This window comes from Mauremys reevesii, linkage group 15 (assembly GCF_016161935.1).
Source record: "Mauremys reevesii isolate NIE-2019 linkage group 15, ASM1616193v1, whole genome shotgun sequence".
NCBI lineage: Eukaryota > Metazoa > Chordata > Testudines > Geoemydidae > Mauremys > Mauremys reevesii.
The window spans coordinates 12,905,896-12,933,703 of NC_052637.1; the positions used below are offsets into that span (position 1 = coordinate 12,905,896).

Sequence of the window (27,808 nt, forward strand, 5' to 3'; positions counted from 1 at the left end):
CAAAAGTTTATCTGCAGAGTTTTACCCCCCCCCAGCCTGGGTGGAAATGGGGGGGGGGCACACACAGGGTGCTAGGGACACCTTACGTGGGCCAGGGCCGACTGCCCCGCTTCTCCGTGGAGTTCTGCTGCAGCCTTCACCACGACTGGCTCCACTCCACCAGCTGTGCCGCTCCTCCAGCAGACCCGTGAACCACATCAGCCGTCCCCCACAAACCGCTCCACACTGCTCACTGTTCCATGGGCTGCTCCAACGTGCTGCAGACTGCTCCGCTCTGCCAGCTGCTTGGTGATAGATCTTCAGGCTCTCCCACTACTTAACACAGCACTCAGTGATCTTAGCTTAGTAAGCTTAGCTCTTTTAGTGATTTCAGCTCCTAGTGATTTCAACTTGTAGTAGGAGAGCCCCAGTGCCACATGGCCCAACGTGAATTCAGGTCAGCAGCCTCTAGATGGACTCCTAAAGAATTCAAAATTAGCTCTGCTCTTTAACAGTGGAGAGAGGAGGAAGTGCAATTGGTGTTCCAGGCCCTCAAAAGGGGCCCATACCATCAGGTACACACACCAGTCCCCAGCCTCTCTCCTTCACTGGGTTTTGGAACCCCTGTCCCTTGTCTGGCAAGTACTATTTAATGTAGGTTGAGTCATTTCTGTCATAAAGCAGTCTCATAGTTCCTCATTCACATAATTAAGGTAACAGCCCCTTTTTTTCCTTCCTGCCCCAATAACAAAGAAATTGGGGATTCCACAGTGTGAAAATAACCTTCCCATGCTGCTGTGTGTTATGCTAAGTGGGGTGGGTTTACCAATGCAAATGCACATTCCTAAAATTCCTTTGCCCACTCCTCATAATGTACCACCAGATGTCAGGGTAGGGCTCATCCTGACTCTGCTTACATCCTCCCCCCAGCCGAGAATTTGTCGTCCCGACAAATCACATTCCCTACTATACCAACTTACTGGTCCCCTCCAAAGGGCCTCAGATAGCCCACTTTAGCTTTCACAAACCTGTGTGCTAAAGGTATTGGCTCCTCACTAATCACCCCAGGTGCATCGTAAGTTAGCCGTTTCACTGGTCTTATTACTCTGTCTCGCCTATGAAGAAACTCTGTTGCTGTGGTAGGGGGGACATCCTCTTGAGTGACGGATGGGGAGGTTTCCTGTGAGTTCCCCTCGGATACTGGCATAGGCCCCTGCATTTCTAGTTCTAACCGTGGAGGATCGAAGGTGCTTGGGACATCTTCCATCTGTATGTCACCACTGTCCAATAATCTGTGTAAGTCATTACACGGGGGTTCCACCAGTGGCTCAGGAGTGTCAGGAATGGGCCTAAATACTTCTGCCATAGGGTTTAGGGCGGAAGAGGAGGTAATCTCTTTTGATTCAGCTGATCAAGACTGCAATCTTGTCTTCATCCTAGGATACACCATGGTTGTGTCTTCCTCCTCAGACTCACTCTCAGATGTGCTGAGTAGGGGTAGGTTAGCTGCAGGAGGCTGGCTGTCCACGTTGGGAAGTGGCTTTGGTACAGCACCTTCGTTCTGCCCAATTGCCCTGTTGTGGCCCATCTCATAAGGGCTGCCTACCAATTCCCCCACCGGGAGCAAAAGGTTTCTATGCACGGTCTTTGTCTGCCGTGGACCCTCTTCAGGTTTGATCTTGTAGACCGGCAGGTCTCCTAGCTTTTCCATCACCAAGTAAGGTATTGCCTTCCATCTGTCAGCTCTCTTGTGTTTGCCAGCAATACCCAAATTTCGCAGCAGGACTCTGTCCCCTGGCTGGAGCTCTTGCGGACGTATTCTAGCATCATATCGATGTTTGTTACGATCTGCATTCTTCTGAGCTGCAGATGCAGCTAAGTGGTAAGCATCCCGCAGCTTTTCTCGTAGTCGGGATACATATTGCTGATGGGTTTCATAGCTATCGCCATCCTCTGATACACCAAAGCACAGGTCTATGGGTAATCTTGGTTCTCGCCCAAACATCAAGAGATATGGGGTGACTCCCGTAGCATCATTCTTGGTGGCGTTGTAGGCATGCACCAGAAATGCAACATGTTGGCTCCAGGTTGCCTTCTGCTCTGGCCGCAAAGTCCCTAACATATCTAACAGGGTTCGGTTGAACCTCTCTGGCTGAGGGTCACCCTGCGGGTGATAAGGCGTTGTCCTCGACTTTTTAATTCCTGCTATCCTCAGCACCTCCTTCAGAAGGTGACTCTCAAAGTCTCATCCCTGATCCGAGTGTATCCGGGCTGGGAATCCATAAACTGAGAAATATTTTTCCCAAAGTACCCGAGCGACAGTGGTGGCCCTCTGATCACGTGTGGGATATGCCTGCGCATATCGCGTATAATGGTCGGTCACGACCAGAATGTTCCCAATATTCCTCTTGTCCACTTCTAAAGACAAGAAATCAATGCAAACCAGCTCCAGAGGTTTGTTGCTGGTAATGTTCTTCAGATATGCAGCCCTTGTGGGCAGAGTTTTCCTTTGAACACATCGAGCGCAGGTCTCACATTTCCTGCGAACATCTTCAGCCATCCGGGGCCAATAGAACCTACTTCGGATAAGTTCCAGGGTCCTCTCCATCCCTAAATGTCCAAAGTCATCATGCAGGGCCCTCATGGCCAGGCTTCTGTACTCTTTTGGCAGCACTAGTTGGTTCCGTTGCCTTTGTAGAGGGTCTGTGGTCACACGGTGTAGCACTCCCTGAATCAGTTTTAGCTTGGTCCATTCTCTCAATAGTAGTTTGCCCTCTGGGGTAGGTGGGACAACCGCAGCTGGGCCTCGCCCCTCCCTTTTGGCAAGTAGCGTATCACGAATGTCAATATCTTGCAGCTGGGCTTCCTGCCAGTCAGCCGCATTGAGCACGGGCAAGGGAGATTGGTCCAAAGCAATATAGTTCACTGAAGCAGAAGGCACGCATTCAGGGGGCAGTCCCAAAGCTTCAGCAACGCATCCATGAAGGCTCTCATGGGCCTCTGGCTCTCGGCGACTCACACTGCAAATAGCTCTCACTCCATCCGTGGGTATCACAGCAACTCCTGGTGCTTGTGGACGCCTGGACAATGCATCTGCATCTACATTGCTTCTCCCTGATCGGTATTGAATGCTGAAGTCATAGCTAGCCAAAGCGGCCACCCATCTTTGCCCTGTAGCATCCAGTTTAGCACTTGTTAACACATAAGTCAGTGGGTTGTTGTCTGTCCACACCTGGAACTGAGCACCATACAAGTAGTCTCGAAATTTCTCAGTGATGGCCCATTTCAAGGCCAAGAACTCCAGCTTGTGGGTGGGATAGCATGTTTCACTATCAGACAGTCCTCGGCTGGCAAAGGCTACAGGTTTACGCGTGCCTTCCGCCTCCTGGTACAGTACTGCTCCCAGACCCTCCAAACTGGCATCTGTATGCAGGATAAATGGTTTGCTTGGGTCAGCAAAGACTAGGACAGGGGCATGAGTTAGGCAAGTAATGATTTCTCGAAAAGCCTTTTCACATCTCTCATTCCACCGTGGCCCAAAGGGTTCGAAGGGGCCATAGTGTCTCTGCACGGAAGGCCTTTTATTCCTGGTCTTAGATTTGTTCTTGCTGGACTGATATCCCCTGGTAAGATCATTGAGGGGTTTACAATTGTAGCATAGTTTTTACAAATCTGCGGTAGTAGCCACTAAACCCAAGGAAAGTCTTGAGTTCTCTGTAGTTGCTTGGACGTGGCCATGTAGTGAGTGCTTCTATTTTATCAGGATCAGTACTCACACCCTCTTGGGACACGATGTGGCCCACATACTTCACTGAGGTCCTGCAGAACTGGCATTTGTCAATTGAAAGCTTCAAACCATAATCCTCCAACCTATCAAGCACTTTAAGAAGTCTTTCTTCATGCTCTTCCAAAGTTCTTCCAAACACAATCAGGTCATCCAAATAAACTAACACTTGCAGTAAATTCATGTCTCCCACAACTTTCTCCATAAGACGTTGAAATGTGGCAGGTGCTCCAGAAATCCCTTGGGGCATGCGTTCGAACTGATAAAACCCTAATGGGCAGATGAAGGCTTTCTTCTCCTTATCTTCTTCACCCAGAGGGATCTGGTAGTATCCACTCCGAAGATCCAACACAGAGAACCACTGGCTTCCCAGTAAACAGTCTAAAGCATCTTGGACTCGAGGCATTGTGTACTGATCAACCACTGTACGGCGGTTCAGGGTGCGGTAGTCAATACACATCCGGATTTTCCCATTCTTTTTACGGACCACCACAATGGGTGAGGCATATGAGCTGCGGGACTCTGTAATGATGCCATTTGCAGCCAGCTCTTGAAGATGTTGTCGCACATCTTCCATCTCGGAGAGAGCAAGCCTCCTAGATCTCTCTCGGAAAGGTCGGGAGTCATGTAGTCTGATGTTGTGCTCTACTCCTTTTGCACATCCCACATCCCACTCATGCAGTGAGAACACCTTGGGTCTTTCACAAAGTTTCCTCCTCAGACGATCTTTCCACTCCTCCGACAATGGTGAATCTCCAAAGTCAAACTTTGCTGGGTCTATTGTCGGAACTTGAGTCTCGCACTGGGGTTTCACAATTGATTCAGGCTCGAAGAGGTCTGCTATCTTTTGTCCTTGCTTCACAACAACATCTTGACTTGTTTCATTAGCAATCAGTATAGTCACCTTTTCCTGGGCTTCAGCAGGTAGGGTTATGACTCCACTGGGGACCAGCACTCCTTCCGGGAGCTCTCCTTCAACTGGCTGCTCTATCATTGCTAATGTCCCTTTACTGCCTTTCAGCCTGGTACTAATGACAAGCACCTCTTGCTCTGTCCTTGTGGGCACTACTAAGGGGGTTGTGCCCATATACTTCAGTGCCCCAATCGGTAGCTCAGATGTCTCCGTTTTAGCACTCTCAATCTTCCTATAGGCTTCAGCACAAAGCGTATGGATCATCAGGGTACGCAGGTACTGGTCCCCAGCCCGTCATCTGCAGTAATTCGCGAGCACCTTGAAGAGACTGGAGTTGGTCCCTGTCAGCACAGACACATCAGAGGTCCCTTTAGGGTCAGGGCATATTAAGGCAGCTGTGTCTACCTCTTCCGTTACCCCAGCAACCTCCTCTGGGAATTCCAGGTGCACTATGACATACCCTTGGTAGGGGTATTCATCCATGCTGAGGCCACACAGACCAATGCCAGTCAGTGGCTGTATAGGCAGGTGCCTAAGCATCTGTTGGTAGAATGACTGAAATATAATAGTCACTTGAGATCCAGTGTCAAGCACGGCTTTACACTCCACCCCTTCAATCCTCACCATGACCTCTGCTCGCGGCCCTATCAGTCCTGCAGGGATCCCAGCTGGACGGTCTCTTTTGGGGGAATCTTCAAATCCTGTAGGTCTAGGTGGTCTCTGTCCCCAGACCTTCTGGCCGCTACTGGGTCTCTCCCAACTGCTCCTCAGCTTTTCGTACACTAAGGAGGGGTTCTCTTCCTTATGGCAGTTAGTAGCACTGTGCCCATCCTGACCACACCGATAGCAAAAGAATTGCCCTTTCCCAATTCGCCGGGGTGGGACAGTGGCTCTAGATACTGACTTCTCCATTGTCACAGTCTGAGGCTCCTTATTCCTGGAAATCTTAGCTCGGTCAACGGTGCTTTGCAGCTCAGCTATCCGTTCTGTCAGGACCTGCATTTGTTGGGCAAGTTCCTCTGTAGTGCTCACCATCAGTACACTGGCCATTTGCAGTGGCGTTGTGCTGGCTGGTTCCAATGTTTGGGCTTCCCAACACTCGCTGGCAGCCTGCCTTTCTTCCTCTTCCCTGACCTCCTTTATCAGCTGGGAGTAACTTGGGGGATGATCCTGCCGTTCTCTTAGTCGGAGATGAAGTAGGATCGGGTTCTGATACCGAGTCCCTCTTACAACTTGAGTCAGTCTGGTCTGATCCATCTGCTCAGCAATCACTGCTCCCCTCATAACAGCTCTCTGAAGCAGTCTCTCCAGCCTCTGTATATAGGCTGAAATTTTCTCACCCCTTTCCTGTCGGGAATCAAGGAATTTACAGTAACTGTCTTCAGGGCTCTCTACGCTCCCAAAGGTATTATCAAGGGCCTCTAGGCAGTCCTTCACACTGACCTTAGGGTCAATGAGCTTCAGGGTGGGAAGTACATCTAATGCTGGGCCACTAAGGCTCTCTATTAGACATCTTCGCTTTTCTACATCAGGTACGGCCCACTCCCGCAGCATTTCAGTGGTATGCTCCAACCAGGGTTCAAACTCCTCTTCCCCAGCAAATAACCTTAACTTACGACAAGAGTTTGACGTAGCATAGGCCAACACAATCTTTTCCAATATATGCCCCAGTGCTTGTGCCCAATCATTGGCTGAGGCTGCCGCCCCTGAGCTAGGGGCTGCAGGACTGGGGCCCAACAACTCCGACATATTAGCCATTATACAAACAGTAATTCCTCAAAATATAAAGACAATTGTTTCCCAATACAGTGGAACACTCAACAGGTGCTTGCGAGGGGTACTGACCCAGGGATCCCAGACGAGCCCCCAAAAATGTAACCCTTCTGCCCCTCTGAGTTGGCAGCAACAAGGGCCGGGTTCAGTATCCAGGGGTTCCGTTTCAATAACACAATGCAAAACCGGCTCGAGCCCCCACCCAGGGACCTGGGACAATTACCGACCACCCCCCCGGGCGCCTCTAGGAGGCAATACTTCCCCACTCGCAAGCACGAAGTCTGAGTGTAGCAAAATCCTTTTAATAAAGGAGGGAAACAATGTGGCATCACGTTGGAGAGACACCACAAACAGGACTATACACAAACCATAAGCAAAACCCACCTCCAAGTACATTTGGCACTGTCCTTAGGGTCTTAAGTCCAATCACCCCAAAGTCCAACAACCCAAAAGTCTCAGTCTCCGGTCAGTGCCACCCCAGAGTTCAAAAGTTTATCTGCAGAGTTTTACCCCCCCCCAGCCTGGGTGGAAATGGGGGGGTGTCACACACACAGGGTGCTAGGGACACCTTACGTGGGCCAGGGCCGACTGCCCCGCTTCTCCGTGGAGTTCTGCTGCAGCCTTCACCACGACTGGCTCCACTCCACCAGCTGTGCCGCTCCTCCAGCAGACCCGTGAACCACATCAGCCGTCCCCCACAAACCGCTCCACACTGCTCACTGTTCCATGGGCTGCTCCAACGTGCTGCAGACTGCTCCGCTCTGCCAGCTGCTTGGTGATAGATCTTCAGGCTCTCCCACTACTTAACACAGCACTCAGTGATCTTAGCTTAGTAAGCTTAGCTCTTTTAGTGATTTCAGCTCCTAGTGATTTCAACTTGTAGTAGGAGAGCCCCAGTGCCACATGGCCCAACGTGAATTCAGGTCAGCAGCCTCTAGATGGACTCCTAAAGAATTCAAAATTAGCTCTGCTCTTTAACAGTGGAGAGAGGAGAAAGTGCAATTGGTGTTCCAGGCCCTCAAAAGGGGCCCATACCATCAGGTACACACACCAGTCCCCAGCCTCTCTCCCTTCACTGGGTTTTGGAACCCCTGTCCCTTGTCTGGCAAGTACTATTTAATGTAGGTTGAGTCATTTCTGTCATAAAGCAGTCTCATAGTTCCTCATTCACATAATTAAGGTAACAGCCCCTTTTTTTCCTTCCTGCCCCAATAACAAAGAAATTGGGGATTCCACAGTGTGAAAATAACCTTCCCATGCTGCTGTGTGTTATGCTAAGTGGGGTGGGTTTACCAATGCAAATGCACATTCCTAAAATTCCTTTGCCCACTCCTCATAATGTACCACCAGATGTCAGGGTAGGGCTCATCCTGACTCTGCTTACATCTATATAGTACTGTTCTGGATCCCCCGCTAGGACCAGGTACATACCACAGCTGCTGCATGCTCTCATCCTTGGTGTGTCCTCTGCTGCTTGGCTCATGGCTGCTGGCTGCTCCTGTCTTGGCCTCGCTTGGTGTTCTTACCTGGGGAGCGCGGTGCCGCCCCTTCCACCTCCCCCTGCCAACTCCCACGCTAACTCCCCTGTTGGCAGCCCTGTTTGCTGCCTCCTGTGCCGCTGCTCGCAGCTGTATGACCCTGTGACGTTTGTTGCGGTGCCTGGAATTCTGCAGCACCCACTGACACCTCCCCTTAGCATGGGGAAGCAAGTCTGTGCCTGCCAGGGGTCAGCTCCCTGAATATTATTGTGATTTTTGGTGGAAGGGACCATCTATCACAAAGGCAGGCTTACTTGGGTGTTAAGACAGACTGGAGTGCCCAAGCGGACTGTCTGTGACTCCATGTTAAGGCGATTGTAGTCAGGGGCAGCTCTAGGCACCAGCAAAGCAAGCACATGCTTGGGGCAGCCCATTTGCAGGGGCGGCATGGGCTAACAGGGGGCTCTGGGAGCTGTAGTTCCTTGGTTAGGTCCTTGCCTATAGAGCCAGCCCTGGAGCAGGGAAAGAACTACATTTCCCAGCATTCCCTTGGCCACTACCAACTTGAAAGGAAAGAGGGCAGCTTGCTGTGAATGGAGAGTTGCACTGTGAATGGTAGGGAGACCATATTTTAACATTCAAAAAACAGGACACTTATGGGGAAGGGAGGCCCCACCCTGCTGCCATCCACTCCCTCTGACTGCCTCCCACAGAAACCCCAACTCATCCAACTCCCCTCCGCTGCCTGTCCCCAGATCGCCCCCTCCCGGGACCCCTAGGTGCCCCCTGGATCCCAACCCCTATCTAAGCCTCCCTTCTCCTTGTCCCCAACTGCCCCCTCCTGAGACCCCCCCCCCACTTCCCCCAAGGACCCCACCACCTACTTGTCCCCTGACAAACCCCTGGGACTCCCATGCCTATCCAACCGCTGCCTGTCCCCTGACTGTCCCCCGAACCCCTGACCTATCTAACCCCCCTTCTCCCTGCCCCTGACTGCCCCCCCAACCCTCCACACCATCCAACCCCCCCGGCTCCCTGTCCCTTGACTGCCTCCCCGGAACCCCTACCCCTTTTCCAACCCCCAGCCCCCTTACCATGCCACTCAGATCAGCGTGTCTGGCTCCGCTCAGCTCCTGCTGCATACATGCTGCCGTGCTCCCCCACGGATCCCACAGCCCCCCCCCACACACACACACCCCCAGCACCTGCCTTCCAGATTTGAACACCTCAAAATGTAGGAGTGCTCAAGCTCAGTTTGGGCAGCTGTTACTTCATTCTCCCAAATCAAATATACTGATCCACTGCAACTTGCTGTAGAAAAAGTAGGATAAAATTGAGCAAGAAATGCTTCCTAGTGGTTATTAGGACTGGAATTGCTATTTTCAACAGCCATTGCCTGTTTGTTTGTTTGTTTGTTTGTTTGTTTAAAAGGAAGACAGTGATATTGCATTGGCAAATTCCCCATACAAAGAAAGAGTGGAACAAAAGAATAATAAAGGCACCTCAACTTTTCCTCATTTATGGAGGACGGTCTTATAATATGCATCCAGATATCCTCCAATCACACAAGCTGAAAATTGTTCCCCTTTACTGCACCTCTGTAACCATATGGGAACCAATCCTGTCTGTGTTTTGTGCACATCCAAAATTCCTGCTGAATGACCTGCCTTGGGAACGAGTTACCAGTGACCCAGGGCTGCAGCGGAAGGAGCGGCCAGGTGCGGGGGGAGAGCCCAGGGCTGGGGCGGCAGCGGGGTTGGGGGAGGGCACTGGTGGGAGGGAAAGGGGGAAGCCCAGCGCTGGGGTGGCAGGGTGTGTGTGTGTGTGTGGGGAGAGCCCAGAGCTGGGGCAGCAGGAGGGTGCGGGGGGGAGCCCAGGGCTGGGACGGGGGGCAGCCAAAATTTATTTTGCTTGGGGAGGCAAAAGACCTAGAGCCGGCCCTGATTGTAGTCCTTGAGGAGGTCCCACTTGATACTTGGTTGGTGAAATCTAAGTCTAGAACTCACAGTCAATGTGGGGGTTGTGACCTGATTCTGAACAGTCTGCCCTGAGGTTGGTACCCGTGCTCTTCAGCCACTCCAGACAGCCTGACAGCCCTTCTTCCCCCGTCATCCGGGATGGCATGAGTGAGCCAGGTAGTCTTGAAAAGCCTGTGCTGCCACAGTGCGACAATACTGTCCTCTGTCTTCAGCAACTCAGGGGCTGGAAAAGGGAGTGAAGTGGCCGTTACACTTTACAAGTGTGGTATCCTGTCGGGGGGGTAGGATCAGTGTTTGAACATAGGGCCATGGCAGGGAGCACCTGCCCACTGCAGTGACATGACAGAGTGGGAGTGTGTGGTGTGGGTATTTTGGGGTATCGCACAAATAGGGCAGAGTTAAGGTTGTGTGGGCATTTACCTTCTCTCTCTTTTCTGGGTTCTCAGAAGTCAGATTTTTCCTGAACTCAGCCTTTGGGAAGGGCTCGAGTTATCACTGGGCACCTTAACTCTGCATTAACAAAGGGGTTTTTTTGTGACCTTTTATTTCCTAGTTTATTAAACAGAAGGAGCAATGTTTGTTGGTGGGAATTCCTGGCCATTTAGACAACTGTCGTTCTCACCTAGGTTTGCAGTTGATGTGCTACTGTGGCTCGGTAATAATCAAAAGACCTAGTTTTTATATTGTACTTTTCATCAACAGATCTCCAAGAGCTTGACATCATTATCCCCATTTTACAGATGGGACACTGAGGCACATGGTCCTTCAACAGGCCAGTCGCAGAGCTGAGAATAATCCCAATCCAGTGGCTTCTCCACTGCACCGCACAATTGCTCTGTGATTCCACAGTGCTCCTCTCCACTCCTCTCCATGCTTTGTTATAGTTTCCCTGTTGTCCTACCCTCGGGGCACATGGAGAACAATGGATCATCATCCTCTTCTAACAACCTGGTACGTCTCTGAAGACTGTTATCATGTCCCCCTTCACCCTTCTCCAGGCTAAACACGCCCAATTCTTTCTACCTTTCCTCACAGGTCACGTTTTCTAACCCTCATTATCATTTTTGTTGCTTTTCTGTGGACTGTATCTAATTTTTCCCCATCCCTCTTAAAGTGCAGTACCGAGAACTGGACACACTACTCCAGCTGACGCGTCACCAGTGCTGAGCAGAGCAGAACAATTACCTCCCAGGTCTTACATACAACACACCTGTTAATTCACTCTGGAATGGGCAAGCTAGCCCAGACAGTCAGCAAAGAATAACTGCTATGGGCCAAATCCTAAGGAACTCATTCTTCTCGAACTCAGGCCATGTCCACACTACAGAATTAAGTCGACCCAACTTATGCCAGCAGACAGTCGCCGCAGTAATTACATCGCTCGTGCGAGTCTGCACTTTGCTCCTTGTGTCAGCGGTGCGTGACCCCACCAGGAGCACTCACGCCAATTGCACTGACAGTGTGGGGCATCGTGGGCAGGCTCCTGAAAGCCAATAACATTCAACATAAGCAACGCAGTGTCTACATTGACACTAACTACATCAACCTTGACTCTATGCCGCTCGTGGAGGTGGGGTTATTAAGTCGGCATAATGGGGCAGTTACATTAGTGGGAACGAACTTTACATGTAAACGCTTCCATAGTTAGGTCAACATAAGTTGCCTTGAGTCAGCCTAACTCTGTAGTGTAGACCAGACCTCAGTAGTCAATGGCCATGATGTTTACACTGTCTTAACAAGCACCATAGCATTGAATTCCCTCCTGAGGGCACTTTCAAAGCAGGGATCATTAGCAGCAGCCTCAGTGGAGATCCCAAGAGCTGCCTGAGATAATGTGAGGCTGCTTTCCCCTATAAACCCTAGAAGGCTCCAGAGCAGGAGCCATGGAGGCCCCTTGTAATATACACGGGCGTGTGTATCAGGCAAAAAATCAAGAGCTGGCCCAGTGCAGCAGTGGAAGGTAGGTGTCTTTGCAGAGCGAATAAGGGCTTGTCCATATGGGGCGGTGGTGCATCACAGAGGGGTGTTAATTCTAAAGTGCGCCAATGTGTTGTGCACAAAGGAACTTTTTGTGGGCGCCAGCAAGATTCTACATGAGCCAGTTCGCGTGCCAGATGTTGGTGCCCTATAGAAATCCTGTTGCTCTTGAGAGCACTACCCCACCCTGTGGACAAACTCTAAGAGCAGGAGACATGGAGGGAAGCAGCATGGAAGTGGAAATCAGATCCCCACACCCACTCAGCATCGACACAGAGCTTCTTGCTGAGGATTAAAGGTAAATTTGAACCTTCCTGGGGTTTGTCCACACAGGGAGTCAGTGTGTGGCAAGCTGGGGTGGAAATCTACAGTGCGGTAGGTTGCTGTGCAGTAAGGGGCCACGCGGATCCCGCTATCACACACTAAAAATCCCCTAGTGGATTTTGCCCTAGTGCTGTTTGAAATGGGGGTAGGTCAATAAGCACTATGTTTAGTGCACTGGAGTAGGGTCCAAACAGCATGTTAGTACGTGGCAGGCTAGTGCTCTGGAGATTCACACCCCAGCTTCCCACGATCTAACTCTCTGTTTAGACAATCCCGTGGTCATATCCTGGGGATCCCATGTAGGGAGGAAATGGTGCGGTAGTGGGAAGGAGCACAGCCGGAGCTGTCTCTCAGGCGCACACCGTAGCTGTGCATATCCTGCTCCCTCACACTTCCTATTCTGCCCTTGATAGGTCTCCTTCCCCCTCTCCCCTCCCAACAGGGCTGAACTGCGACACTGCAGAGAGTGACTGGGAGCATTGAGTTCCAGCTGTTCTGTTGCACCCGGGATTCTGCACAAAATCCAGGCCCAGACACTCTCACTTTTCAGCTGGGCTGCAGAGTGCACCTGGGGTAGAGTGTCTCTCAGGGTGCCAAGGAGGGGAGGAGAGGGACAGGGGTCTGTATGTGCCTGCTCGGAGCATTCCCTTTGTGCATGGGGAAGGACACTGGGCAGAGGGAGTTTCCCAGCTGCACTGCTAGTCAAGGTCCTGCTCTCAGTGTCTCAGGCATTAGCATGAGGAGAGCATGCTCACGCCCTGCTCTGCTGGTGCTGACATGCAGGCTCCTGAGCTGCACCTTCTGTCCCAGAGCTGGGGGAAGAGAGGAGAGAGTGTCTCTTCTTTTCCCATGTACTGCATTGGGCTGGGAACGGAGCAGAGCGTGAGAGGAGAAGCAGATGCATGGATGGGCAGAGTTTAATGGGGCTGGGAATTTCAGGGGAGTCAGGTGACCAACTGCCCTTGATTTTTCAACAGTGTCTAATTTCTTTAGGTCCCTTTGAATATCCCAGCCTCAGAAAAGACTCAGGGAGTTTCATTTAAAGAGGAGATGAACAAGGTGGGACATGTGAGAGGTTAAGGACTAATGAATGGGACAGAGAAACTCCATCAGGTGCACCTACAAATCAAGAATGACCCAATCAACTTAACAGACAACACCTTTAGCACTCAGACATGAAACAATTTTCTCTTTACACAATATGTATTTATCTCCTGGAACTCACTAGAGATCATTGAATAATTCAGGAAACTGAACAACGTGGCAAGCTATAGCTCTGGATAGATTTGGGTAGGGGGCTAACCTGGGATGTTGGACACATGGAGTCAATTCTCTGTTCTCCAGCAGGCTCCCTGGGGCCCTTTGGGGGATTTGCTTAGGCCAGATTTTAAAGGTGTTGAGGCACCAAATCATGTAGATAGGCACCAAGTGGAATGCTGAAAAGCATCTAAGCAGGTTAGGCATCTAATATGCTTTGGCTTGAATGCGAGATAGGCACTGAGGCTGATGAAGGATTTTGTAAAATCCCACTGGCCCTGATCTGCATTTTTAGGCACTAAATACCTTATCAAACTGACCCTCTGGGCCTCAGTTCTCCATCTGTACAATGGGCACAGAAACCTTTTCCAATCTCACTGTGGCACTGTGAGGATAAATACATTAAGGACTGTGAGGTGCTCAGATACTACGATTTTGCTCGATCTGTAACCAACACACTTCCATTCTTCTGGGTATTTGGGAATAGTCACCGAGTGAAGGCTGATTAAGGACCTTAGACCATGCAGTGTACTACTAGGAAAACAATTGAACTACAAAGGCTCTGTCTGTCTGTCTGTCTATGCAGAATTTAAAGCTCCTGGTTCTGACCTCACCTGGGCAGCTGTAAAATGGGAGGATCTCTGGCAGAAATTAATATTGCAAAAAACAGTTTGGGAGATCAGAGTTAGACCTCATAGATTTACTCATGTGAGGAAACACTGTGATATCGATCTTGTTAGAGCCATTCCTTTACTCTCTCTTAGCTCCGCTGACCTTTGAGGTACAGCAGATCCTTTGTGGCTCTGAATAGCTTGAATTAAGATCCTGATTCAGCAAAGCCCTCAGGCCCAGATTTTTAAATCTATTTAGAGGTTGCTGATGTCCCTTCCAGTTCTAGGAGATTGGTATATCTCCAATTATTATTATTATTATTATTATTATTATTATTATTAATACCCATCTGATTGAGGAGCCCAAATTCCATTTTCAAAAGGGATTTAGGCATGGAGGAGTCTAAATCCCATTGGCTGTCAATAAACTGTAGATTCCTCATTGCCTAAATCTGGGAAAATGAGATTTAGGCTTGGGCATTGCGATGCTGTGTGCTGCAGCACCTAAATAGCTTTAAAAACCTGGCCAGAGGGGTTTTTTATATTGCCTTTTCGGATGTGTTACATTTCTTTTGATAAATAGAGCTTGCAGGAAATTTCTTGTCAAAACTGTTTTTTTTTTATTTTTTATGTGAAATTGGGTTTGCAAATTAAATGGATTTTTTTTAAATGAAAAGTGTCTACTCTCCCTGGAAAAATGGTATGTTTTTATTTAAAAAAAAAAAAAAACATTTTGGCCAGAATCCAAAAACTTTTCAGCCTAAAACTGAAAAATATTAGGTCAAAAATCAGAAGCTTCCAGCTTCTGGTGGAACATTTTCACTTTTCAACCACAAAATTTTGATTGTCAGTTTTTTTCACAAAAAGTCAAAAATTTCTGTGAAGAAAAAAAATTCCAGTCAGCTCTAATGTTAAATAGAGCTGTTTCACACATCTCCCTCTATCTGTCTAATTTCTCTGTCTGTCTGCATATGTCTCTCTGTGCCTTTCTGTCTGTTTCTCTGTTTGCCTGTATCTTTCCCTCTCTTTCTAAGGTGTCGGTGCTATATTGAAAACTGTTATATACTATCACTGTAAATTCTTAAGGGTTCTCCTGGTCCTGCTTGCAGACCAGGGGGCTCTGTAGGGAAGCATGCGATCAGTGTCTTTCAGCAGTCAGTCTGAAAAGAGCCAGCCTAGAGCAATGGGGGGTGAGTTTGGTGTCTCTGCCTTACGGAGCAGCCTGCTTTTCTCTCTGGTTTTGGGTTTTGTGTATTGGGGTTTTGGATTTAATGCAATAAAGTCATATTACACTGCAACCTTCCAGAGAGAGTATTTGATGTTTTAATCTAACTTCCCTGAGAGCATGACAGTAACCAGGGCGATCCCATAGCCTTTACCTCCCATCCCCCAGCTCTTTAGACAGGTTTTGAATGCCTTTCTATCTCCCTGACAACTCACCTCTTTCACATGGATTCTCACCCCTTTCCTCAGTTGTTTCTAAAATGTCCCTCTGGATTTTCCCCTCAAGTGGAAGTTCTGTGCATGTTCCTGACCCTGTAGCTGCTGGTTGTCTCCGGCAGAGCCTTTCCTCCACTGACCAGAGTGTCAGCTGAGAGTTCTCAGCAGCTGTCAGGAGGCATTGAGCACTGCATCGTCTCTTTGCAATGTTCTTTGAGATTACAAGGTAGATCAACCAGACCTACTCCTCTGTCCATCCCACTTATGAATGTAGACCCACAATTCCCATTATAATAAAATACAATTATATATATATATATATATATATATTCAGTGCAGCAAGTCAGTTATTTAAAAATAAAATACATAGCATGTAGGATGCACATGTACTCAGAATTTACAGCTCCTGACTCTGACCTCACCTGGGCAGCTGTAAAATGGGAGGATCTCTGGCAGAAGTTAATATTGCAAAAAACAGTTTGGGAGATCAGAGTTAGAGCTCGTGGATTTATTCATGTGAGGAAAGGCTGTGAGATCGTTCTTGTTAAAGCCATTCCTTTACTCTCTGTTAGCGCCGCTGACCATTTTTAGAGTGGGCTAAAACTTCCCAGTGGCTAGCATCCTTTGAGGACCAGTAGATCTTTTGTGGCTCTGCATAGCTTGAATTAAGATCTTAATAAAGCAAAGCCCCCAGGCCCAGATTTTTAAAGATATTTAAGGGTTGCTGAACTCAGTGTTGCAACAATCCCTAAATGATTGAGGAGCCTAAATTCCATTTTCAAAAGGATTTAGGCAGAGTTTCTCCAACAGGGGTTGCCGCTTGTGTAGGGAAACCCCCTGGCGTGCCGGGCAGGTGTGTTTAACTGCCCCGTCTGCAGGTCCGGCCGATCGCTGCTCCAACTGGCCGCGGATTGCTGCTCTGGGCCAATAGGAGCTGCTGGAAGCGGTGGCCAGTAAATCCCTCAGCCTGCGCCGCTTCCAGCAGCTCCCATTGACCCGAAGCAGCGAACCGCGGCCAGTGGGAGCTTTGATCGCCCGGACCTGCGAACGGAGCAGGTAAACAAACCAGCCTAGCACACCAGAGGCTTTCACTACACTAGCAGCGACCCCTGTTTGAGAAACCCTGGATTTAGGCATGGAAGACTGTAGAATAGTCAATAGAATGTAGACACCTCAGTTCCTAAATCTGTGAAAATGAGACTTAGACTGGGGCATTGTGATGCTGTGTGCTGCAGCACCTAAATAGCTTTAAAAATCATCTGACCTTAAGGCACCTAGGTTGGCTAAATATTTTTGAAAATCCCACTAGGTGCCGATCTGCAACTTTGGGTGCCTAAATGCCTCTGGATATCTGTGCTCTTGCACTTGCTTAAGTTAATGGGATGTTTTTCCTTTTGAAAGTCCCACCTTTGACTTTTAGTATTTTTCTTTGTACCTAGATGCACCTCATAGACAAAGCAGAAGAGGACAATCGAACGGTCATCACAGAATTCATCCTCCTGGGATTCGGGAATCTCCCTGAACTGCAGATCCTTCTCTTCCTGGTTTTCCTGGTGATCTACATTGTGACCATATCTGGGAACATCCTCATCATTGCACTAATTGTGGCTGATCAGCACCTTCACACCCCCATGTACTTCTTCCTCGGGAACTTGTCGTGCTTGGAGACCTGCTACACCTCCACCATCCTGCCCAGGTTACTGGCCAGTCTCCTGACTGGAGATAGAACCATTTCTGTCAGTGGCTGTTTTGCACAGTTTTATTGCTTTGTTTCTCTGGCAGCTACAGAATGTTATCTCCTAGCAGCGATGTCTTATGATCGGTATTTAGCGATATGTAAACCCCTGCGTTATGCAGCCCTGATGAATGGCAGGTTGTGCCTCCAGCTAGCAGCGGGGTCTTGGATAAGTGGGTTTCTAATATGTGTAATAATGATGTGTTTTATGTCACAATTAACATTCTGTGGCCCCAGTGAAATTGACCATTTCTTTTGTGATTATTCTCCAATGCTACAGCTCTCCTGCAGTGACACCAGCATGATCACACTGGTTAGTGTAATACTCGCCACCCTAGACACGCCTTGCCCATTTCTATTAACTGTGACATCCTATGTTTGTATCATTGCTACTATCCTGAGAATCCCTTCCACCACCGGGAAGCAAAAGGCCTTTTCCACCTGCTCCTCTCACCTCATTGTGGTTACAGTTTTCTATGGGACCATAATAACTGTGTATCTGCTACCAAAAACCAATACACTGAAAACCCTGAACAAAGTGTTCTCTGTCTTCTACACAGTCCTGACTCCCATGCTCAACCCCCTCATCTACAGCCTGAGAAACAAAGAGGTGAAGGAGGCCCTGAGAAAAGTCATCCGTTAATATATGTTGCTCAAATGAATTCAGAACGAGTCACTGATCTGTGAAAGAATCTATCTGTCTTAACGAGCAAGAAAGTTTACATCTAGTGGGGCCCAAGCTCACATCAATGGGAACTGCTCTGGGGAACGTGAGGACATGCTACGTTTTGGCTTGATGAAATTCCCATTCCTGGCTAAAGTTGATATTTGCTGCTGCCTTAATTAGAAACTTGACTGTCTTGCGCTCTACACGCCACATGATGACTTTTGAGATTTCAGATACGTGTTTCATCTATTTCTCTGCTCTCTCTGAATTGTGTGAATGCCACATTCTACTTAGCACTGGCCTCAGATCACTGTGGGCAGAATTAGCTGGTTCAAATATTTTCTCTCTCCTTGACGTCCTGGATTCCCAAAAGCTCCATAACTTTATATCTGGAAAGATTGTACTGGTCTTCCCATTTGTTGTACTGTGTGTCATCTTGCAATGGGTAGAAGGGGTGTAAGCGTGTGCCTATACTGCAATGTAAGCCTAGGGTGTGTGGGACTTGAACCCGTAGGCTCAGTGAGTGTAAACCTAGGCTTGAGGGTCCACACTGAATATTAACACTAGGTTTAGAACTTCTAGACCCAGGCCTCACAACAGTGCTCACGCATCTAGGCTGCACTATGCAGATCTAAGTCAAACCAGCCTGTGCCAGGTCTTCGGCTGGCTAACAAGAGAGCCTCTCCACCCCTCAGGATACTTGAAATAAACAGGAACAAAGGCCAGTGACTGCAGGGGTGTGAGTAATTGCTGGACCCAGGCTAAAAGGAGATTAGTCTGTAAAAGGGAGCATTCTGGAACTGGTGAGGATCTTATCTGTATTCAGTTTGATTAGACATAGATTGGCGCATTTTATTTTATTTTGCTTGATGACTTACTTTGTTCTGTCTGTTACTACTTGGAACCACTTAAATCCTACTTTCTGTATTTAATAAAATCACTTTTTACTAATTAATTAACTCAGATTATGTATTAATACCTGGGGGAGAAAACAAATGTGCATCTCTCTCTATCAGTGTTATAAAGGGTGAACAACGTATGAGTTTACCCTGCATAAAGTTTATACAGGGTAAAATGGATTTATTTGGGATTAGACCCCATTGGGAGTCGGGCATCTGAGTGCTAAAGACAAGCCCACTTCTGTTATCTGCTTTCAGGTAAACCTGCAGCTTTGGGGCAAGTAATTCAGACCCTAGGTCTTTGTTGGAGCAGACGGGAATGTCTGGCTCAGCAAGACAGATGCTGGAGCCCTGAGCTGTCAGGGAAAGCAGAGGTAGAAGTAGTCTGGACACTCAGGTTGCAGCTCCCAGAAGGTTTTCTGTGATCCAACCTGTCACAGTCAGCATTTAAAGCACTCGTCTTGCTTGTGCTTTCACTCCTGTTTCAGGCAATGGGCAGAGCTTCCATGAGGCTCAGTGTCTCAGGCATTAACATGAGGAGAGCATGCTCAGGCCCTGCTCTGCTGGTGCTGACATGCAGGCTCCTGAGCTGCACCTGCTGTCTCAGAGCTGGGGGAAGAGAGGAGAGAGCGTCTCTTCTTTTCCCATTTACTGCATGGGGCTGGGAACGGAGCAGAGGGTGAGAAGAGAAGCAGATGCATGGATGGGCAGAGTTTAATAGGGCTGAGAATTTCAGGGGAGTCTAGTGACCAACTCCCCTTAATTTTTCAACAGCGTCTAATTTCTTTAGGTCCCTTTGAATATCCCAGCCTCAGAAAAGACTCAGGGAGTTTCATTTAAAGAGGAGACGAACAAGGTAGGACATTTGAGAGGTTAGGGACTAATGAATGGGACAGAGAAACTCCATCAGGTGCACCTACAAATCAAAAGTGACCCAATCAACTTAACAGACAACACCTTTAGCACTCAGACATGAAACAATTTTCTTTTTACACAATGTGTATTTGTCTCCTGGAACTCACTAGTGATCATTGAGTAATTCAGGAAACTGAACAACGTGGCAAGCTATAGCTCTGGATAGATTTGGGTAGGGGGCTAACCTGGGATGTTGGACACGTGGGGTCAATTCTCTGTTCTCCAGCAGGCTCCCTGGGGCTCTTTGGGGGAATTGCTTAGGCCAGATTTTAAAGGTGTTGAGGCACCAAATAATCCAGATAGGCACCAAATGGAATGCTGACAAGCATCTAAACAGGTTAGGCATCTAATATCCTTTGGCTTGAATGGGAGTGAGGCACTGGGCCTGATGAAGGACTTTGTAAAATCCCACTGGGCACTGAGCTGCATTTTTAGGCACTAAGTACCTTATCAAACTGACCCTCTGGGCCTCAGTTCTCCGTCTGTACAATGGGCACAGAAACCTTTTCCTATCTCACTGTGAGGATAAATACATTAAGGACTGTAAGGTGCTCAGATACTATAATTTTGCTTGGTCTGTAACCAACAAACTTCCATTGTTCTGGGTATTTGGGAATAGTCACTAAAGCCTGGTCTACACTAGGCGTTTAAACCGGTTTTAGGAGCGTAAAACCGATTTAACGCCACACCCGTCCACACTAGGAGGCACCTTATATCGATTTTAATGGCTCTTTAAATCGGTTTCTGGACTCCTCCCCGACGAGAGGAGTAGCGCTAATATCGGGATTAACATATCGGAATAGGGTTAGTGTGGCCGCAAATTGACGGTATTGGCCTCCGGGCGGTATCCCACAGTGCACCGCTGACCGCTCTGGACAGCATTTTGAACTCGGATGCACTGGCCAGGTAGACAGGAAAAGCCCCGCGAACTTTTGAAATTCATTTCCTGCTTCCCCAGCGTGGAGAGCTCATCAGCACAGGTGACCACGCACAGCTCATCTGCACAGGTAACAATGCTGTCTCCTGAGAATCGAAAAAGAGCTCCAGCATGGACTGCACGGGAGGTACTGGATCTGATCGCTATATGCGGAGAGGATTCAGTGCTAACAGAAATGCGTTCCAAAAGACTAAATGAAAAAGTATTTGAAAGAATTTCTAAGGCTATGACGGATAAAGGCCACAGCAGGGACTCAGTGCAGTGCAGAGTGAAAGTTAAGGCGCTCAGAGAAGCCTACCAGAAAACCAAAGAATCAAACGGAAGGTCCGGGGCAGGTCGAAAAACATGCCGCTTCTATGCTGAGCTGCATGCAATTTTAGGGGGCTGCGCCACAACTACCCCACCACTGACCATGGATTCCGAGGTGGGGGTTGTAATCTCTGCCATGTCTGAGGATTATGCAGACGGGGAAGATGAAGATGAAGAAGAGGAGGACGACCTAGCAGAGAGCACACAGCACTCCGTGAGCCCCAGCAGCCAGGAGATTTTTCTGACCCTGACGGAATTACCCTCCTCCCAGCCCTCCCAAGCAACTATCCCAGACAATGACGCCATGGAGGGGACCTCTGGTGAGTGTACCTTTGCAAATAGCAAACATTGTTTTTTAAGCAAACGTTTTTTAATGATTGATTTGCCCTGAGGACTTGGGATGCATTCGCAGACAGTATAGTTACTTAGAAAAGTTTGTTAACATGTCCGGGGATTGAGAGGAAATCCTCCAGGGACATCTCGATGAAGCGCTCCTGTAGGTACTCCAGAAGCCTTTGCAGAAGGTTTCTGGGCAAGGCAGCCTTGTTCCGCCCACCATGGTAGGACACATTACCAAGCCATGCATGGTGCAAGTAATCAGGTATCATAGCATGGCAAAGCATAGCAGCGTATGGTCCCGGTGATTGCTGGCATTCAAGAAGCATCCGTTCTTTATCTCGCTGTGTGATCCTCAGCAAAGTGATATCGTTCAGGATAACCTGGTTAAAAATCAGGAATTTAAGTAAGGGGGATGGCCATTTTCCTACTGGGTTCGTGGACTGCAGCAGCTTAAAAAAAAACCTTTCCTGCACGTAGCCAAGCGGGGGGAGGGGAGGAGTGAAATGCCGATGATCTTTTTTGTGTTTGGTCACCGGCGATCTTCCCCAAGCTACCAGCCATGCAGTGGGTGGGGGGGTGGGAAGGGTGTTGATTAGCAGGGAGCTAGTGTGGTATTAGCCATGCATTGGGGGGAGGGGTAAATCACTGCAGAAGCCGAAAGACAGTGGCTTACCATGGCCGCATGCAAGTTGAATTCTGATGCCTGGACCTGTGTCTGTGAGATCTGTAACTCCAGAGCTGCAGGCACTCACTATTAAGATGAAAAATGCGACCTTGTAGGGAAATCACATGTGCTATGTAAGGTGAATAGTGCTGTTCACTGTGAAAGAGTATAACCATTGTTCTGTAAAATGTATCTTTTTAAATATTTCTCTCCCTCATGCAGCTGCAAATATTTCAAGCGTCCCTCCTCCATCCCAAAGGCTAGCACAGATAAGGCGGAGGAAAAAGAAGACGAGAGATGAAATGTTCTCGGATATTATGGAAGTTACACGCAATGAAAGAGCTCATCTGAATGAGTGGAAGGACGTGGTATCAAATTACAGGAAAGATGCTAGTGAACGTGAGGACAGGAGAGACACCCGAGATGAGAGGTGGCGGCAGGAAGACTGGCAGGAAAATCAGAGGTGGCGGCAGGAAGATCAGCGGTGGCGGGATGCAACTCTGGGGCTGCTGCGTGATCAAACTGACATGCTCCGGCGTCTGGTGGAGCTTCAGGAACGGCAGCAGGATCACAGAGTGCCGCTGCAGCCCCTGTATAACCACCCTCAACCCTCACCATGTTCCATATCCTCCTCACCCAGACGTGTAAGAACGCGTGGGGGGAGGCTCTGTGCACCCGCCCACTCCACCCCCGTGGACAGCCCAACCAGAAGGCTGTCGTTAATGTGAAATTTTTTTAATGGCCTTCTCCATCCTTCCTATCCTCCTCCCAAACCACACCCTTACTTCTCTCCCTCTTTTTTATAGTGAATTAATAAAGAATTCATGATTTTTAAACGAGAGTGACTTTATTTGCATAAGTAAGCTGTACTCGAAGGGGGAGGGTGAGTTGCTTACAGGGAATGAGTCAATCAAGGGGGTTGGGTGTTCATCAACAAACACAGTAGTCACATTGTACCCTGGCCATTGATGAAGCTAGTTTTCAAAGCTTCTCTGATGCGCACCGCTTCCTGGTGTGCTCTTCTAATCTCCCTGGTGTCTGGCTGCGCGTAATCAGCGGCCAGGTGATTTGCCTCAGCCTCCCACCCTGCCATAAAGGTCTCCCCCTTACTCTCACAGAGATTGTGGAGAATACAGCAAGCAGCAATAACATAGGTGACATTGGTTTGGCTGAGGTCTGAGTGAGTCAGTAATGTCCGCCAGCGTGCCTTTAAATGGCCAAATGCACATTCCACCACCATTCTGCACTTGCTCAGCCTGGATTGAACAGATCCTGACCACTGTCCAGGCTGCCTGTGTATGGCTTCATGAGCCATGGCATCAAGGGGTAGGCTGGGTCCCCCAGGATAACGACAGGCATTTCAACATCCCCAACTGTTATTTTCTGGTCTGGGAAGTAATTCCCTTGCTGCAGCCGTTTAAACAGAGCAGTGCTTCTGAATACGCGAGCGTCATGAACCCTCCCTGGCCATCCCACATGGATGTTGGTGAAACGTCCCTTGTGATCCACCAGTGCTTGCAGCACCACTGAAAAGTACCCCTTCCGGTTTACGTACTGGGTGCCCTGGCGCTGCGGTGCCAAGATAGGGATATGGGTTCCATCTATCGCCCCACCACAGTTAGGGAATCCCAGTGCAGCAAAGCCATCCACTATGGCCTGCACGTTTCCCAGAGTCACAACCTTTCGTAGCAGCAGCTTAGTGATTGCTTTGGCTACTTGCATCACAGCAGCCCCCACAGTAGATTTTCCAACTCCAAATTGATTCCCGACTGACCGGTAGCTGTCTGGCGTTGCAAGCTTCCACAGGGCTATCGCCACTCGCTTCTCTACTGTGAGGGCTGCTCTCATCTTGGTATTCTGGCGTTTCAGGGCAGGGGCAAGCAAGTCACAAAGTTCCATGAAAGTGCCCTTACGCATGCGAAAGTTTTGCAGCCACTGGGAATCGTCCCACACCTGCAACACAATGCGGTCCCACCAGTCAGTGCTTGTTTCCCGGGCCCAAAATCGGCGTTCAATGGATAGAATCTGCCCCATTACCATCAGGATCTGCAACGCTCCGGGGCCCGCGGTTTGAGAGAATTCTGTGTCTACGTCCTCATCACTGTCATTGCCGCGCTGCCGTATCCGCCTCCTCCTCGCCTCAGTTTGAAGGTCCTGGTTCACCATATACTGCACGAGAGTGCGCGAGGTGTTTAAAACATCCACGATTGCGGTATTGAGCTGAGCAGGGTCCATGCTTGCTGTGCTATGGCGTCTGCACAGTTCAGCAAGCAAAAAAGGCGCGAAACGGTTGTCTGCTGCTTTCAGGGAGGGAGGGGTGAGGCTGTACCCAGAACCACCCGCGACAATGATTTTTGCCCCATCAGGCACTGGGATCTCAACCCGGAAATGCCAAGGGGCGGGGGAGGCTGCGGGAACTATGGGATAGCTACGGGATAGCTACCCACAGTGCAACGCTCCAGAAATCGACGCTAGCCTCGGACCATGGACGCACACCACCGATTTAATGTGTTTAGTGTGGCCGCGCGCACTCGATTTTATACAATCTGTTTTGCAAAACCAGTTTATGTAAATTTGGAATAATCCCGTAGTGTTGACGTACCCTAAGTGAAGGCTGATTAAGGACCTTAGACCATGCTGTGTACTACTAGGAAAACAACTGAACTAAAAAGGTTCTATATGTCTGTCTGTCTACTCAGAATTTACAGTTCCTGGTTCTGAGCTCACCCTGGCAGCTGTAAAATGGGAGGATCTCAATACTGCAAAAAAACAGTTTGGGAGATCAGAATTAGACCTCATGGATTTATTCATGTGAGGAAAGGCTGTGAGATCGTTCTTGTTAAAGCCATTCCTTTACTCTCTCTTACCGCCGCTGACCATTTTTAGTATGGGCTAAAACTTGCCAGTGGCTAGCATCCTTTGAGGAACAGCAGATCCTTTCTGGCTCTGCATACCTTGAATTAAGTTCCTGATTCAGCAAAGCCGTCAGGACCAGATTTTTAAAGCTATTTAAAGGTTGCTGAGCTCTGTGTTGCAACAAATCCCAATTGATTTCAAAAGGGATTTAGGCATGGAGGAGGCTAAATCCCATTGGCTGTCAATAGACTGTAGAGTCCTCTTTGCGTAAATCTGGGAAAATGAGATTTAGGCTTAGGCATTGTGATGCTGTGTGCTGCAGCACCTAAATAGCTTTATAAATCTGGTCTTGAGGCACATTGCTTGCCTAAGTATTTTGAAAATCCCACTAGGCACCTAGCTGCAAATTCGGGTTCATAAATGTCTCTGGATATGTGTCCTTCTGCACTTGCTTAAGCCGACAGGATGTTTGTCCTTTTCAAAGTCCCACCTCTGAGTTTTAGTATTTTTCTTTGTACCTAGATGCACCTCATAGAGAAAGCAGAAGAGGAAAATCGAACGATCATGAAAGAATTCATCCTCCTGGGATTCGGGAATCTCCCTGTACTGCAGCTGCTTCCCTTCCTGGTTTTCCTGGTGATCTACATTGTGACCATATCTGGGAACATCCTCATCATTGCGCTAGTTGTCACTGATCAGCACCTTCACACTCCCATGTAGTTCTTCCTAGGGAACTTGTCCTGCCTGGAGACTTGCTACACCTCCACAATCCTGCCCAGGTTACTGGCCAGTCTCCTGACTGGAGATAGAACCATTTCTGTCAGTGGCTGTTTTGCACAGTTTTATTGCTTTGTTTCTCTGGCAGCTACAGAATGTTATCTCCTAGCAGCGATGTCTTATGATCGGTATTTAGCGATATGTAAACCCCTGCGTTATGCAGCCCTGATGAATGGCAGGTTGTGCCTCCAGCTAGCAGCGGGGTCTTGGATAAGTGGGTTTCTAATATGTGTAATAATGATGTGTTTTATGTCACAATTAACATTCTGTGGCCCCAATGAAATTGACCATTTCTTTTGTGATTATTCTCCAATGCTACAGCTCTCCTGCAGTGACACCAGCATGATCACACTGGTTAGTTTCATACTCGCCACCCTAGACTCACCTTGCCCATTTCTATTAACTGTGACATCCTATATTTGTATCATTGCTACTATCCTGAGAATCCCTTCCACTACCGGGAGGCAAAAGGCCTTTTCCACCTGCTCCTCTCACCTCATTGTGATTACAGTTTTCTATGGGACCCTAATGACTGTGTATCTGCTACCAAAAACCAATACACTGAAAGCCCTGAACAAAGTGTTCTCTGTCTTCTACACAGTCCTGACTCCCATGCTCAACCCCCTCATCTACAGCCTGCAAAACAAAGAGGTGAAGGAGGCCCTGAGAAATGTCATCCGTTAATATATGTTGCTCAAATGAATTCAGATGGAGTCACTGATCTGTGAAGGAATCCATCTGGCTTAATGAGCAAGAAAGTTTACATCTAGTAGGGCCCAAGCTCACACCAATGGGAACTGCTTTGTGGAATGTGAGGAGATGCTACTTTTTGGGTTGATGACATTCCCATCCGTGGCTAAAGCTGATACTTGCTGCTGCCTAGAATGAGATTAGTCTGTAAAAGGGAGCATTCTGGAATTGGTGAGGATCTTATCTGGATTCAGATGGATTAGACATAGATTTGCACGTTTTATTTTATTTTGCTTGGTGACTTACTTTGTTCTGTCTGTTACTACTTGGAACCACTTAAATCCTACTTTCTGTATTGAATAAAACCACTTTTTACTTATTAATTAACTCAGAGTATGTATTAATACCTGGGGGAGAAAATAACTGTGCATATCTCTCTATCAGTGTTATAGTGGGCTAACAATGTATGAGTTACCCTGCATAATCTTTATACAGAGTTAAACTGATTTATTTGGGTTTAGACACCACTGAGAGTTGGGCATCTGAGTGCTAAAGAAAAGCCCACTTCTGTTAGCTGCTTTCAGGTAAACCTGCAGCTTTGGGGCAAGTAATTCAGACCCTGGGTCTTTGTTGGAACAGATGGGAATGTCTGGCTCAGTAAGACAGATGCTGGAGTCCTGAGCTGTCAGGGAAAGCAGGGGTAGGAGTAGTCTGGGCACTCAGGTCGCAGCTCCAAGAACGGTTTCTTTGATATAACCCGTCACAGTCAGCGTTTGAAGCACTTGTCTTGCTTGTGCTTTCACTCCTGTTTCAGGAAATGGGCAGAGCTTCCCTGACATTTCGGGGGCATTTTCTGACCTTCAGAAGAAGGCACCTGTTGGAGGAGGAGGAGGGTGATACAGACCTGGCAGACTCAAACTGGCTGATGCTGCTCATGGGTCTTGGGAGAGCCTCTGATGCCCCTTGTGTAGACAGGTGCTTCTGCAGCAGGGCCACAAGCACAGACTGGTGGGACCCCATCGTCATGCAGACCTGGGTTGACCAGAACTTGCACTGAGGCCATGATTGTATGTACACAAGGAGCCAGAGTACAGACAATGCAGAAGTACTACTCCATGGGTATGCAGGCCATTGGGGACCACAGAGGCAAAGTTATGGACGCCAACGTGGGCTGCCCTGGAAAAGTTCCTGATTCCAAGGTTTTCCATCAGACAGCCATCTACCTTCATGGACAGGCCGGAACACTATTCCAAATGATAATGTCATAAATGGAATTACTGTTTCCATGGTTATTCTAGGGGATCCCATGTACCCCCTTTTGCCTGGGCATATGAAACAGTATCCTGATCAGAGGCCATGGCAAAAGAAGGCTTAATTATCTTCTCAATAGGTGTAGAATGGTGGTTGAATGTGTGTTTGTCAGATTGAAATCCTCAAGCCTGAGTGTGAGTTTGGGCTTACATTGCAGTGTACACATTCCCTAAAACCCAGTGCATCAGATCCTA

The 27,808-nt window shown here is 48.5% G+C and overlaps 1 protein-coding gene and 1 pseudogene across 1 annotated transcript; both read left to right on the forward strand.

Moving 5' to 3' along the window:
- Positions 1-16,954: 16,954 nt before the first annotated feature.
- LOC120383795 (olfactory receptor 11L1-like) lies at positions 16,955-17,893 on the forward strand. Its single transcript, XM_039502053.1, has one exon. The coding sequence runs from the start codon at positions 16,955-16,957 to the stop codon at positions 17,891-17,893; it is 939 nt and encodes a 312-aa protein (XP_039357987.1).
- Positions 17,894-25,358: 7,465 nt separating this feature from the next.
- On the forward strand, positions 25,359-26,297 carry LOC120383069 (annotated as a pseudogene).
- The last annotated feature ends 1,511 nt before the right edge of the window (positions 26,298-27,808 follow it).